A 15,366-nucleotide genomic window follows, 5' to 3' on the forward strand; every position below is an offset into this window, starting at 1 on the left:
TTCAGTAGGAAAACAGAAAATAAATAAGTAAAATACTGCAAAGAATTTCCCTATTGGTGATTTTTAGTCCTGCCTGGATTCTTTAAAAGTTTTGAACCAGTGTGTCCCTCAAATTACGAGTTCAGGAAGAAATATCCCATTTAGAGCAAAGAAGTATCTTCCTTGCTTTGCATTCATTATTCAGTGGCCTAACTCTCCCCCGGGAAGTACAGAGTGACTTCTGAGACCTTTAAATGAATCAAAAAACTGGGCTAGTGTGTCTCATGCCTAACTTTCTTAGAATAATTTCAGACACTAACCCACGCACCCTAACCCACACTCAGCCGAGTCCTTGAAATTATGTATGTACCAGCAGGACCAGCAGAAAGACTCCGGTATTTGTATTGTATTTTTCATATGTTCTATTCGTAATCAAACCATTGTGCGTGTGTATGCTTGTGTGTGTGTGTGTGGTTGTCAGCATGATACTGTGCACATGAGTGAGTGGAAGTGTGTGTGGGCTGCTAGGAGATTGCAGAGGTGCTATAGATAGCTTAAATCCAATCCTCTTTTCTGCTGGAGGAGATACTGATGAAAACTGAGATGAGCTGTGACAATATCTGTGCTGCTCCTGTAAGACATTAAAAAAGACAGAGGATGTTGTAATGCGCAGTGCCTCCCTTCCCACACAGCCCTAAAACCGGGCGCTTGGGTACCGATGTTTACGGGCTCCATACACCATCTTCTTCCCGTCTGTTCTAGAGTGTGCGTGTGGTACTTTTATGACACACAAAGAGACACATTGTACCTCTGGAGACGCTTGTCCCCACATCATAATATACTGACCTGATTAATGTGACTGCATAATAGATCAATGTGTGGATATCTGCTTGGTGAGCTAAATAATTTCAAGCACAAGTGACAAAAGAGTGAATGACGAAAAACATAGTTCTGCTTTTGTTGCTGCCGACACAGCAGATCAAGGCTTCCAGGCTATATATAGGCAATCTGTGCATAAATGCAGTTTAATTGTGTGTGTTCTAAAAGGTAACACATAGAAAGGTGGGATGTGATCAAAGTAAAATAAAACTTAGAAAACTGGCTCAGCATCTGTATATTGAACAATGAGGGAATGTAACACCTGTGCAATGAAACAGCAATCAAAGCAAGATTATCATTAAGTTCTGTTCAGAGCTACAGTATATGCATGATGGGGACGTGATGGAAAAGCAGCCAGGTGATAGTAAAGGCTACATGAGGAGGCGGTTTCAAACTCCTACGGAAACATTGTACAGGTGATGTCTCAGGAAAAACAACCTTCATTCATACATGAATAATCTATGAGAACCTGACTGATGCTGTTTTGTAATTGAAAAATATCTCTTTCAGTGCCCTCTGGTGGTAAAACTACATAATGACAGCAGTGTTTCTATTTATTGGTCACTAATTTACCCACATGTTGATCTTTGGATCTAAGATAGTACATCAGGAGTCTTTTTCATGCTGCTACAAAGTCAGCAGTGATGTTGGGGGAGGTTGGGAAGGCGAAATCCTGATTTTGGTTTTACCTTCAAATAAAGTGGTTTAGATCAGAGATTCTCAATGTGTTTGTTTTTTGGGCCCAGCAAGCGAAATAAGATAAGCTTCGCAGACCAACAAGTAACAGTAACAATAACGACACAACGAGAAGATTCAGTCAAGTGAAAAATGCATACAACTTAATTCAAGCCCAAATGTATAGCAGCCTGAGCACCAACTTTGCATGGACCAGAACCAGGTTGCGTCGTCCAGAATAATGCCATTTTCAGACCTGCATTCTTTTGTCCAGTGGGATTGGACTCTAGTTTGTTTTCCCCTTCAGTTAATTTGTGCATTTGTTTGGGCAGACTTGAGCACCCCTAGATTTGAACACCTAACCCTAATCCTAACCCTAACCCAACTGTACTCTGGTGCTGATCTAAAGAACCACACTGAGATCTTTTAGAGAAGTCGGTCTTGGTCCAGTCCCAAATCAACTCTGGCATGTTTTGTGTTTGGTGGGAATGTAATCCAACCTTGATTGAAAAGAAACTGAATCAAGGGGAAAATGCACCAAGTTTACAACAACTCGTCAACTGATTTGGACCAAAGTAACAAACTATTGGCTAGAAAATGTCTTCAGTTGTTTAGATAAACTAGCAAAACTGTTGGTTTGATTGTAGCCTGATCATTTGACTGTTTCCTGCCTTGTCAAACTTCAATGTCACTGATCCCAGATACTTTAAAAATCAGCTTGTAGTAAACCTGAAGTTTCATGTAATGCAGATCCAACAACTTAGTTGAGCTGTTCAGACTTAAAAATGATCTTACCTGGACTGCTCTTAGTCTGTACAAATTTTGTCTGACATTTTCAGACACTGCAAGATGCTGTTTCAGCTGTAGACTGGACTAAAAAAATATGCATTTTCCTCTACTTCATCCCTCCTATAAACCATTTAAATTCTCAAATGAGTATGCCATGGTCAAGGGAAAATAGATAGAGATAGATGTATTGATCATGATTATTAATTGGAAAATGTAAGCATATACTGTCTGTTGTTGGGCTTAAGCAGGATTCTCTGGACTCTGTCTCAACCCTCTTGAGTCTGAACTTGGTCTTAGAACTGACATCAACTCAACTCAAGAGCACATAACACAACTCATGAATACAGATATACTATCAAATACATACAAAATCAAAAGCACAAAGTGCTCTCTCTAGTCAATCCCTTTTGATTCAGGTAACATGAACAGGGAAATTCAGTGAATATGATTTGCTTTAGCCTGGCAGGTACTGACAGTTGACCTTTTCCATTAACAGTGGTATATAAAAGCCCAGGGCCTGTGCCCTTCACTTGCCTCCTATTGAGCATGAGCAGAGCATGTTATACATGTTACCCCTGAGTAACCATCTAAACCAAAGGTGAGGCCCCATCAATCACAGTGAGCAAAGTCAAGGCTGACATTTCTCCTGGGAGCTGACAGCAGAACAAAAAGCTGATGCTTCAGTGTTCTTTGCTAAAAGGCTTCACTTATCAGGAGGAATCTATGAGGAGCATCCACATCACTCCCCCAGTGAATTGTTCTAGTCCCATTTGTGAGGTATTGGACCTCTCAGAGTCCAGTTTCTGTTTCTTTAAATTGATCAAACTAATATCATCACATCATATCAAGTAATTCCACATAGAATCCTGAACATCAGGGTTGAAAAAACATGATAACATTGCCTCCATCTGTAGGCATAACAGATGAGAGATACTATTAGCACTTGCCCCCAAATGTTGCCTCAGGCCTGTGTGATTAGTAGATTTGGGAAGAGGCATTCCCAAAGTGTTGCTTGGGAAAATAATGGGTCTATTCATTTGACTAATCACTGATCTAATCACCTCCCATTTAGGTAAGAGATTCTATTCAATCAATGGGATCAGCCAGATAACTGTGTAAAACATTAATATAGACTGAACCTATTCAATTTAGACATTTGGAGTAATGATTCAGAGTTCATTTCAGCATTTACTTCTTCTTTTGGATGTCTTCCATTACATTTCAGGAACTGAGAAGACTAGGCAAAATAAATGGATAGTAATACCTTGTGATTTAAAAAAAAGATAGCATCAAAGGAGTGTACAGTGGATCTCATTAATTGAAAATATCAGTCATTTTAGTAGTTAGGAATTGAGAACTGAAGCTCTTTTCTATGTAAAGTATCAGTGTTCAACAGAAGGAGGTAGGCTCCATTTAGATTCAGCAGTGAAGTGAGTTCTGGGCTCGCTGCAGTGTTTTTTTCAGTTTATGCCTTTCGGCCACAAGCAACAACAAAACAAGCAACGGCTTTGTGTGTGACAGCTCAGACAGACTGATTCCTAAACTTGCCAGATAATCCACTTTCTCTGACTTTCTTCCAACTCTCTCCTTTCTGCTCCTGTCTCGGTATCGTATCTGTACTTTCCTGAACAACTCAGGATACCTGCAAAGACAACACATTTTTAACACACTTTTTTTTTTTGGCATTCACGCTGCCCCTTAATGTTGCTTCGAGATGTAAAGTGAAACTGAGCTTGGAGACTGTTAGACAAAGTTCATGCCCTCTACCTTTTTTGCTGACGTTCTTACTCAGTTATGTTTTATTTTTCTATTGAGATAAGATTAACTTTATTCTCCCGAAGGAAATTAAGTAGTAGTTTAGTAGTTTAATTGAAAAAATGATCTGATTGAAAAAAAGGGGCTCATTTAAGAGAATCAACAATTTTTTTAATATAGTAGTGGTTTAAACAAGATAACTACAAATTCCAGTCTATTTCTCAATCAAATGCTCTATAATATTAGCACTGTCAACAGCACAAATTTATACGTTCAACAAAGTTTAACTCCACAAAAAACTATAATTTGCCTCTGCAAGCAAATTAACTAATTGAATTGATTCTACTGAAATTAATTGAATTTGGTCAGAGCTTAAATATTCATGTATAAAGTGTAATAATAAGGACTTGGTCTACTGTGTATTTTCTGTCAGTATGTTAGAAGCACTGTGAGTGCACTGAAGCAGAGAAGCCCGGTAAATTGTGTCAAGCTGTGAGACTGCATTGTTATAATTGAAATATGGTAGTTGTTTAGTGTTAAGTTTATGATGTGTGTATTGGAAAGAGTTCCTTGGTTTAGATTGTTGCAACATAAAAAAATCAATACACTATTTTGCAAAATGAATTATATTACATATTTTCAGACTGATTGTGCTTGAGGGTCATGATTCTTAGCATTCAGAATAACAGCATTCATTTTCACCTCAAGACTATAATAAAGTCAGTCATACTAAGGTTTCCACGTGATAGCCAGTGTTAAGCACATTGTGTCCTTATCAAACCTGTCAGAAAACCCATCCACTGGCATGATGCACAGTGGGGAGCGCCATGGCTTTCATTAAGTGCCATTGGTCATTGCTATTTTTAGAGCAGCTGCATTGTACAGTACTAAAGGAGTAGATTAAAAGCACTCCTGCTGGAAAACTTTGTGAGATTTTACTGAGAAATGTGGATGAAAATATTATGGTTCAAATAGCTGCAAAAAATTGACTACATCATTAAAAATAAGAGATGATTAAGAGTGCTCCAGCTGCCTGAAGAGGATCATCTTAGGGATAGATCTCATGGAGTAAACTGAAGAGGATGAGCAAAGGGATCCTCCAATGAATTGGAAGAGGCTTGAGGATAATGAACGCATGATTGAATCGCTGCCTTTCTGTATGCAGGAGAATGTCTTTGCCTCGACGGCTACATGAAGGACCCGGTCCACAAGCACCTCTGCATCCGCAGTGAGTGGGGGCCCAATCAGGGGTAAGTTATGATAATTGCCTCATCGTGGTTTTATGATTGCTCATTATCAGTCTAAGAAATACTGGAAAATAATTTATAACAAAGGAATCATCCTATATAATTAAACAAGGAAATTCATTTGCATGGAAAGATCATTCCATAAGAAATGCAATGCTGCCAATGATAAATAATATTCTGATTTAGACAAAACTGCAGGAGAAGCTAAACTACACAGCATCATGACTGCTGATTATTCATATACATAAAATAAATAGTTGTAGATAGTTCTCAACAGATTGTTATTTCCAAAAGACAATGTGAGAAATTGAATCTGTAGTGTAAAATAGAATTACAGATATTCATTTTATATACCAAAACACATAGGGATAAATAAATGATGTATGTCATGGAATGTTACATTTTCATTTAATTGACTGAAAGTAATTACCAAACCAACCAGTGATGATCCCTACTATGGGTTAAGCTCCAAAAGTCCTTAATCCTACAATTCCCATGATGCAATACTAGGATCTTTTTGTTACACTCACTGGGCCTGAACAAAATCTTTCAAACTCCATATCTCCACTTTGTAAAGAGAGCTTTTTCTATAAATGTGCACTTCCATGCCCAATATAAGAAAAAGAAACCTTCAGGGCATTGCTATGACATAATCAGAAAGTTATTTCTTGTTGACTTGAAAAAGCCTCTCAGAACCACAACATCCCACTGACTATTAAACTGATATTTATGTATAAATCAGTAGAGTTTTCCCAAAACAATAAGACTTAATGTAATAAACCTAAAAAGACAGTTATATAAATCTTAGCTCTATCAATAAATTGTGTCTGCAAATGGTGAGTCAGTAAAGTTGGGCTTGCATTATCAAGCTTTTTTGGTCCGCTCATCTCTTTAGGTGCAAGGCCACTTCTTCTATATTACAATAATGACTCTGAGTGAGGACTTGATATCTTTTGGCTTTGAAAAATGCTGTTTCAGACTCCATCCCAGGAAGTCATATTAAACGCTTAATTGGGGTCATATGTGCTTGTGAAAAAGTCCTTGACATTTGGCTAACTCTGCTGCCACAGTGCCAACCACTGGGTGACCACTCAGGGTGTACGTGTAGGGGTGCTTTCACATCAGAAAAAGTTGTGTTGACCTAAAGGACAGTTCACACTGGGAGCCCGCATACCAAAAATATCTGCAACGGTTATTCTGGTGCATCGTTCTGATGTGTTTAAAATGTGTTATTGGATTATATGTTTGATGGCCGCCTTCTGCCAAATTTGACCAGATGCACACTGCAAGAACATGCATTGTAATTGAATTGTTCCTATTAGGCCCTGGACTAATCAGTGTGTATCCCAAGGTTTGGCAATATGATGATATAGATTTCTCAACCATAACATATGTTTCCATAGTATTATACATTAACATTGTAGAAAGAGTTACAGGGTTAGGGTTAGGGTTTAGGATTAGGGTTAGGGTTGGACTTTTAGTTTAGTTTAGGTTATTTCAGTCATTTTTGAGCAAGTCCAACTCAAATACACATGCAAATAAATAAAGTAAATCATATGTCCTTTTTTCATCTCCTTTAGAAACAGGTGTTAGCTTTTAACACCTACCTTCCATACAATAATCTCTATGTACATAACATAAACAACATATAGACACACAAAAGTAAGTGGAAACATTTAAAGTTTTAAATTTGTGATTTTCAAGCATCCTCCTTGAAAGCATCCTTCAAATGCAAATTGTATTAATGAATTTTATAACAGCTTTTGTAAAATGTATTAGCTTATTAATTGATGCTAGTTAAACACTGCTAAAGAGTATAATTATTAAAATAGCACACCCTCAGGCTCCATAGATTTCTCTTGCGGCAATTACATTGTTTATCATGGCTATTTATGTCATAAAGTGAATCAGAGTTGCAAGTAATCACGTAATTAGATTAAATTAGATTTTGTCATCATGCAGCATCAGCAAAATATGTAGTTTGTTTTATGTGGCAGACTGGCACTGAGTTTACTTCCACTTTAAAACAATTGGGCGTACATTGAAGGTATGCCAACGTCTATAACTATCTCCCTGTGGCTTGAACCAGGCAGAACAGGACTCTACCCTGTGCCAGCTTCTTTGCGTGTTCGAAATGTGATTTATTTTTTTGGTCTACATTTTTTGGGACTCCTGTATTTCCCCCCCCCCCCCCCCCCTTTAGCGCACCCAACTGTGCACCTCTCATTTCCCCGGTGCTCTCCTGGTGTCCCTGTCACAGTGTGAAGGAGTGGGCATCCCGGGGGTGACTTAAATGTTTAATGAACACAGCCTGTGGCATGGGAGCCGCTCCTCTCTTCCTCGATGTTCTTTTTCTGGCTTACAGTAGTGCAGGAGTTTGTTTCGGAATGACATCGGGCCCCTGTCACTTCTCCTCCTTACACTCTCACTTCGCAGACTGTTTAGTCCCCGAGCTGCCACTCCCCATTAATCTCCATCATTCTCCCTCTGACACTTCTGCCTCTTGGCGTCTGTCTCGCCCCCTCCGCTGTTTCCTCTCTCTCTCTCTCTTTCTCTCTCCCTCACTATTTGTCTCTCTTTCTCGTCGTCGTCTCTCTGTCTCTCCCTCTTTCTCCGTGTCTCTTTCTCTTCTCCCCCGTTCCGTCTCATGCTGTCATCCTCCCTCATCCCCATCCCCTGGTAAATAGATATGAGCCAAAGTCACATTGCGTGTCAGCTGCAAGAGGACACATTTTTCAATCAGCATGTTTACACACAGCACACATCGTAATGCAGCGTGTGATTTGTGGCGCTTTGAAAGGCGGGAATGACTCGAAGTTAGACACTGAAACATGGCTTGTGATTTTAGGGGTTTTAGATTAGGAGGATGGGTACACTGAAAAATGTAATGCTTCTCTTGCTTTGGTTTTAACCCACAGTTTTATTCTCTCTCCTCTTTTTTGTCTCTTCCTCTGATCTACTTCTTTTTCATGATAGTCCCTGGCCTTACACCATCTTCCAGCGCGGTTTTGATCTTGTGATGGGAGAACAACCCTCTGATCGCATTTTCAGGTAATACGAACTTAACAAAACTTTGTTTTCAGCAACTACATTTTACATGAAGCTGCACAATGAAAGCTGCACAAAACATTGTACAGTCAAATAACTTATCATATTTCTGAGACACTAGCTTTGATTGGGTCTCCCTCATGATTAAAGGGAATTGAACAGCTCTTGGTGCAGCATGCCTTCTGTAAGTGTGACTGTCAGTTTTAAGGTAAATGTTAAATGGACTGTACTTATATATTGCTATTCTAGTCTTTTGACCACTCAGTGCTTTTTACACTTACATGTCACATTCACCCATTCACACACTTTTATACACCATTAGTGCAGCCATCAGGAACAATTTGGGGTTAAGTATCTTCCTCAAGGACACATTGACATGCTGACTGGAAGTGCCAGGGATCAAGCCGACATCTATGTGGACGACCGTTCTACCTCCTAAACTAAAGGTACTATGTAAGTAATGGTACTATGTAATGGAGTGAGAGATTAGATTCTCAACTTGGAAAATTAGATCCACTTCATTTTCCCTCAGCTCAGGTTCTCAGTTTGTTTTTTGATGTTGGGAATCAAATCTGAAGGCAATCAAAGAGCTACTGTATATTGTATGTCTGAGACTGATAGTAGTAGGCAAGCAAGGCCGACAAACACATGTACACTAATAACCTGCCTTACTTATTTTAGCCATCGTCTGATCACAATAACCTTTCATTGGCTTCTGCAGTATCATAACAAACATCTGCTGTTGTTTCAAACCCCACTTTAAGTATTGTATTAGTTTGTGCCTGCGCACATAATCACACAAATTCTTCTTGGCATATCATTTTAAAACTAGTATTTATCTTTGTTTTTTCCAACAACACACAAATATGTTTGGAACGGAAAGGTCAGTTTAATGGAATTCTGCGGTCTTTCTCTTCAACCGTCACACAATAACATAATTCGTCTGTTGACCCTGGAAACTGTGGTACCAAGAAAGAAAAAGAAGAACACACTGGCTGACCTACTGTTTTGTGGAGAGAATAGTCACAAGGATAGCCAAAACCAAAATATGTTTGGAAGTGAGTTCAATTGAAAATGTGCTTTAAAATAACTACTGTAATGGAGGGTTCTAGCAGAAGATGCACTTTTATATATAGATTAATTTTGTGTTAACATTACATTTTTCATCTCTTACTGTATTTATCTTCAGTATTACTTCAAAAGATGATTTTTATTTCTTGCTCTCAATGAATCTCTCAATTCCTACCCTGTCTGTTGTAAACCTTAAGCCCATTCATTCCTACTGAGGATTTCATATTTTTTGGCCTCTTTGAGATCGCACAACAAGAAGTAGACACAACATATGTCATATTATCAACTTAAAGAATTATTATGATTAGGACTGGGCAATATGACCAATATCTCTTATTCTGACATAGGTCATTTCATATCCTGATAAATATACCTATCCCGATATAGCACATTTTAATTCAATGAATAAATAGTTGGTCCAACTGATGAAAAATACTGCCTTAGCAAGTGTGATTTACAACAGATTTTTTTCTCTTGTTACAGGATACATATCATATCACAGAACCCTGGTTATGGTAAATGTGTTAACCTTTCACATCCAAAACGCACACCTCCAGCAGGTAGAAAGCCAGCTCGCCTTCAGTGCTTCCAGCATAGCTTGATTGCACAAATACAATGAAACAATGCCTGTAGTTGAACATTAAGCAGCTAAAGAGCCAGATACAGTATTGTTCTCAAGAATGGGTGGAGAACAAAACGGAGCTAAAACAGGACATGAATATCAGTAAAAGTAATAAATAAGAGGGTAAAAAGACATCTTAGAATACATTTTAATTCAGTTTAACATCTGCAGCAACCTTTCGCCCAGGGTTTCATAACATTAAACTGCACTGAATAGAACATATTGACGACAGAACACCTCTTCTCTATGTTCACCAGGTGCCATTTCACAAAAGAAAAAGTAGTAGAGCACTTATCTGTGGCAGACATACCTAACAATGTTGTCTTGTTTCACTCCCTGACTTAAAAAAGGCAGAATCTAATAGAGGATGTGCTACCGACTTTATTAAAGTTCCTTACTCCTGCCATGACAGTATAGTTGAAAAGACAGCCAGAGACTGTTTGCTCCACTGCTTCTAATAACAGTGAAACTCATACAGTGCATGTGCTTCACTCTCATTGCTCTTAGCATGTCTTTAAGTTGGGAACAGACGGAGGAGGCTGGCACCACTCTAATATCTCTAGGAAGTGCTTTGATACATCGCTCTCTCTTACTAGTGTGCTGTCTGCAAGAAGCCTTTTCCTTTTCATTCCGTCCAGCCGTGCAGTTTAAAACCTCTTTGTCCTCAAACTGCTCCCACCCAGCCATCCATCCCAATTTAACGTTTCAGTCTCCAGCTTTGAGCTTCACCAAACAACCCCCATCGATTCCAGACGCCTGAAAAAGACCTTGAATACCAGCGAGCTCTACGAGAGCCGTGCAGCCGTCATCTTGTTTGCTTAAGCAGATATTACCATTAAACACAGAGGCAAATGAGGCAATTAGAATCACAGTGGTATGGAGAATAAAAAAGCGAAACAAAACAAACTCGAGGATGCATGCAAAATCCTCCTGCGTCAGAGGAGATAGCGAGAGTCAGCATTCAAACACTGTTTGCCATTCGCACATTATTAACAACCAGGAGATCCTCTAAGGACTGCAAACATGTTTTCCACTCAACAACTGTTTTCTCCGGGGATCTCTTAGTGTTTTCCACCTCCAGTTTCTCGTAGGGTGAACCAAGTAAGTCATATAGCAGCATATGAGTCCCTAGTTGTCCATTATAAAGCAGTGCTCGTTAAGTGGCTGCTAATTTGTCCTGTGGTCACCCATATACGTCACAGGGAATTTCAGTTCTCCTGCTACACACAATCCCATAAGAGATGGTGAAAAGTCTGACGAGAGAGGTGGCAACAACTTCCTGAAAAACAATGTGGACATATCACCATTTAAATAGACTCACCACTTTATAATAACGTGCTAGAAGTCAGTGTTTTTACAGTAAATGGAAGAACAATGGCACTTTGATCCACAGAAAACTCGACTTTGAAACAAGAGGAGTAATTGGGTGGATGTAATTAAGAGTTCCATTTGGGCAGTGGTTTAATCATTCTGTTCTTAAAACGATTGGTAATGAATGCAGTGCTCGCGACCTAGCGCCCGTTCCTTATGCTTAGTTAGCATTTTATTGAATGCAAATTGAACAATTGTGAATAAGAAAATATGTTTAGTCTGCATAAAAGTGGTTGTTAACCATTTAATCAACAAGTTCCCCCTCTTTGGTGCTACAAGTACGCATGCATAATTCATCCCTGCTAATAATGCATTTGATGTTAATAAGCGTGCACTGTTTAACTTAAAGTTGTATCAAGGATTACATTTCATCTGCAGAGTGTTTAAAGATTGATGATATGCATTGACTCACAAATAAAGAATTGTTTTAAAGCCCTGGTTCCAGACATCTGTTGTTTACAGATTTATAGCCCTGTTTTGTCTCAGGGGACACTGCTATCGGCTCTTTTTTTTGACAGGGTTTCTTATTTGGTATGCATTGCGTCCATTAGCACACAGTGTCCCTCTGCTCAAGAAAGAGTTATGTAAAAGGAATAACTTTGCTGAAAGGTAAAATAAATAACCTCCAACCCACTTGATGCCATTATTCTGAATCACTGATGCAGTGAAAACATTCATCTTTGAAAAGTTTGTTGCTTTGACGTCACAGGCTGGTTGTTTTTGCACACTGGGAGGACAAGACCTTGATGAGGTGTTAACTTAAACATAAATTTTACACATTTAGATGAGTTTCATGAGAATTTGTGGCTCTTTTGGCTTTTTACAGTCTGGGAAAATAACCCTATTTAGAGCTTCATACTAGGGATACTGTAGGGGTGCTATTAAGTCTGGGATTCCTGATACTGATCCAGATCAGCTTTATCAATAGTAGTGTTCATTTTGTCAGCTATAGCCTTGGTTTTTAGTGCCAAGATCAAAATTTTGAGCAAGTAATTATCATTTGAGTAAATTCCATCCTTATTGTTGTGAATGTCAATAAAAACTAATAAAGTAGCTCTTTATTGTAAAAAACATTTGACATATTTGTCTTCTTTGAATCATCAATACATTAATTGACAAACTTTTTGCAAACGTTTTAGTCTAGTTTTAGTCAAGATTGAGATTTTTGTCAAACTTAAACAAATTGTTTCCAGTCTTATTTACTTACTTACACTTACTGAGTAAAACTGAGCACATCTATATTTATAAGACAAAGTATATAGATGTTTTGTCAATGATTATGTAGTCGTATTCCATTCAGTTTATTCTTTTTTTGATGGAAGTTTAAAGTGCTTTCAGACAGCCAGCAGTTGCAATCACTGCCTCCATTGTGTCCAACTTAAACATGATAGTAGTCAGGTAGTTGGCACCAATGTTGTTGTCAAGGAGAGGGAAAGTGGTTGCCATTCTCATGAACGTGTATAGCTCATTGCTACTGCTGTTAAAGTTGGTAGTTATTTTTTTCAACCTGTTTCCATGACCACAGAAACTACTGCGAAACAATACAAGACTCGTTTTACTGGTATCTGAGGGCATTTTGACACCTATAGTTACTCTGGTCCACATCAGTTGATTAGTCTGTGACTTTGGTGCCTTTTCCCTTCGGTTTGATTACCCAGCTAGCCAAAATGCAGCACCACAAGTCATGTTAGAACGTTGACTTCATCAATTAGTCAGATGAGTCTTGGGTGGGACCAAGAACATAAACACCTGAAGAAGGTCCACTGGTCAAATCTAACATACTACTTTACACTAGTCCAGGTCAGACCTCAATTCACTCTCTGGCTAGGTGCTAGCAACTCTTAAATTTAGTCATCTGTTCATCCCATTTAACCTGACTAAAGAAGTTACGGGAGTTACCTGAATTATACACCCCATCAACAGCCGTGAACAAACAGATCAATGAAGAGAGATGGTCAGCTTCAAAGTCTGATTAACCTGTCTGGAGCATTAAACTATATTTATGGTATCAATTAACAAAACTAGCTATAGGCTATTAATTGTGTCATAATGCAAACCAGTTCCTCTTTTAAGTAACATCCCACACTATTTAGTGCTTGATTAAATGTAGAAGTTGGATAGCAGCAGCCTGTGGTGTATGGGTCAGGGTAGCAGTAGGATCAGAGGTGAGCAGTAGCCGTGGTGGTGGTGGTATGTCTCTGACGCTCATTCAATGCTCGCATTAATGTCACTGTTGATACTGCGGTAAACACTCACTGTCTAAAAGCACCTTTATCACAGGTTTTGTTTCTGTTTTGTCTCATCAATGTCTTACCGTCTTCAAGGATAAAACTTCTGTTGACGAGTACATCTCGGTTTTTGGTTTTCATTCCACTCACTTGCTCTTGTTTCGAAATGTTTTCCTGCCATTTTCTGACATTTGCAAAACAAAAACCGCTTAACCTTACTTGTCATACATACCCTTCTCATCCTCTGCAGATTCACATACACCTTGGGGGAAGGAATGTGGCTGCCGTTGAGTAAAAGCTTCGTCATCCCCCCTGCCGAGCTCGCCATTAACCCTTCGGCCAAGTGCAAGACTGATATGACAGTCATGGAGGACGCCGTGGACGTACGGTGAGAGATGTCTTTTACTATTACTGCTCTCCTAGTGTGATGTTACAGATACATGACAATAGAAGCTCCTACTAAAGAAATAAAAGGTCCTATAAGGCAGTGACAAAAGGTAGGATTTTGCTGACCAATGCACCAAACTTTAGAAGATTACATTTATTTTCATTGCTATACTAAAGTATTACCAGGAGTTTCTTTCCACTTGGGTTTTATTGTTTCTGATGAAGCTTCATAACACAAAAAAAAAATATTGGCTTTTTGATAAATATTCTGCATGACCATCTTTTTTCATCTGTCATCCTTCAGAATGTATTTGTTGACTCTGTGAATGTCTTGCTGTCTTATATTCCTACCTAATCAGCATTTTTCTTTTATTTACTATTGTTGCAGCAAGTGTTATGCAGCCCAAAGAGGTTGATAGTGGTCGGAGGCCTTAGTGGTCATGATTCAAAGGGTAATAAAACTCTAAATCTAATACAAAATCGATTACAAAGAAGAACCAAAAAGAAGAAGAAAAAAACTACTTGCCAATTGAAAGCCATAAAAGCTCTTTAATTGTTAAAGGGTTCACATCTCCAAAGAAAAGCTGCTTTGTGTGAAATTACTGTGTATTTTGTCTGGGCTGCAGACAGGAAGCAGTAACTGAGTCAAAACAATTCTGCAGTTGTAAAGTGGATTCGGCTGACAACAGTGACACAACAGAATTATCCAAACAGTCCCAGTTCTAGAACAAAATGACTCAAGGTGCATCTGACATTAGTGGGGGTACATTAGTTGCTACAGTTGGGGCTGGCAACAGCAATTTAAAATAGTGTTGCAAGGATCAAAATTGACTTTTTGGCTGGAGCAACCACAGACCAGCCCTGTAACCTTGAATGTCTGTCACTGGCTGACTGATTGAGTGATAAAGTTACATCACTGGTGCGGCTGGCCTAGTGTTTTAGTTTTCCCATTGGTCGTTGCTCTTTCAAAAAAAATTGGCATGAACAGTTTCTATTATGTCCTCGGGGGGTGTTTACAGTGGATCCCAGAGTGCAGCTCACTCTCAGTGGGATTGAAAGTAACAGCCCCAAAATTGCGTGCTCTCAAAGACAACATGGCACGGATGTACTGTAGGTCACACAGCTCATAAATTGTTAGCCTAACATGCTAATCCTATATAAACATGGATGAGACCATATGTTTACAGACAGATTTTTATTTTAAAATTGCTGCTCATGAAACCTTGAAACAGATATGACGACGAAGCAACGTTGAATAACATTGCATTTTAACATTTTTACAGTGTTCGATTTCCATAACCATTTATACACAGAA

At 38.8% G+C, this 15,366-nt stretch overlaps 1 protein-coding gene across 1 annotated transcript in view; it reads left to right on the forward strand.

The window, feature by feature from the left end:
• Positions 1-15,366, forward strand: part of astn1 (astrotactin 1) — a 395,016-nt gene that overhangs the window by 133,028 nt on the left and 246,622 nt on the right. Inside the window, exons 9-11 of the mRNA XM_062428582.1 lie at positions 5,243-5,327; positions 8,301-8,375; positions 13,915-14,052. Of these exons, the coding sequence (XP_062284566.1) occupies positions 5,243-5,327; positions 8,301-8,375; positions 13,915-14,052 (298 nt within the window). The remainder of the gene's footprint in view (positions 1-5,242; positions 5,328-8,300; positions 8,376-13,914; positions 14,053-15,366) is intronic.

The sequence above is a fragment of the Scomber scombrus genome, chromosome 11 (genome assembly GCF_963691925.1).
Source record: "Scomber scombrus chromosome 11, fScoSco1.1, whole genome shotgun sequence".
In the NCBI taxonomy this organism is placed as follows: domain Eukaryota; kingdom Metazoa; phylum Chordata; class Actinopteri; order Scombriformes; family Scombridae; genus Scomber; species Scomber scombrus.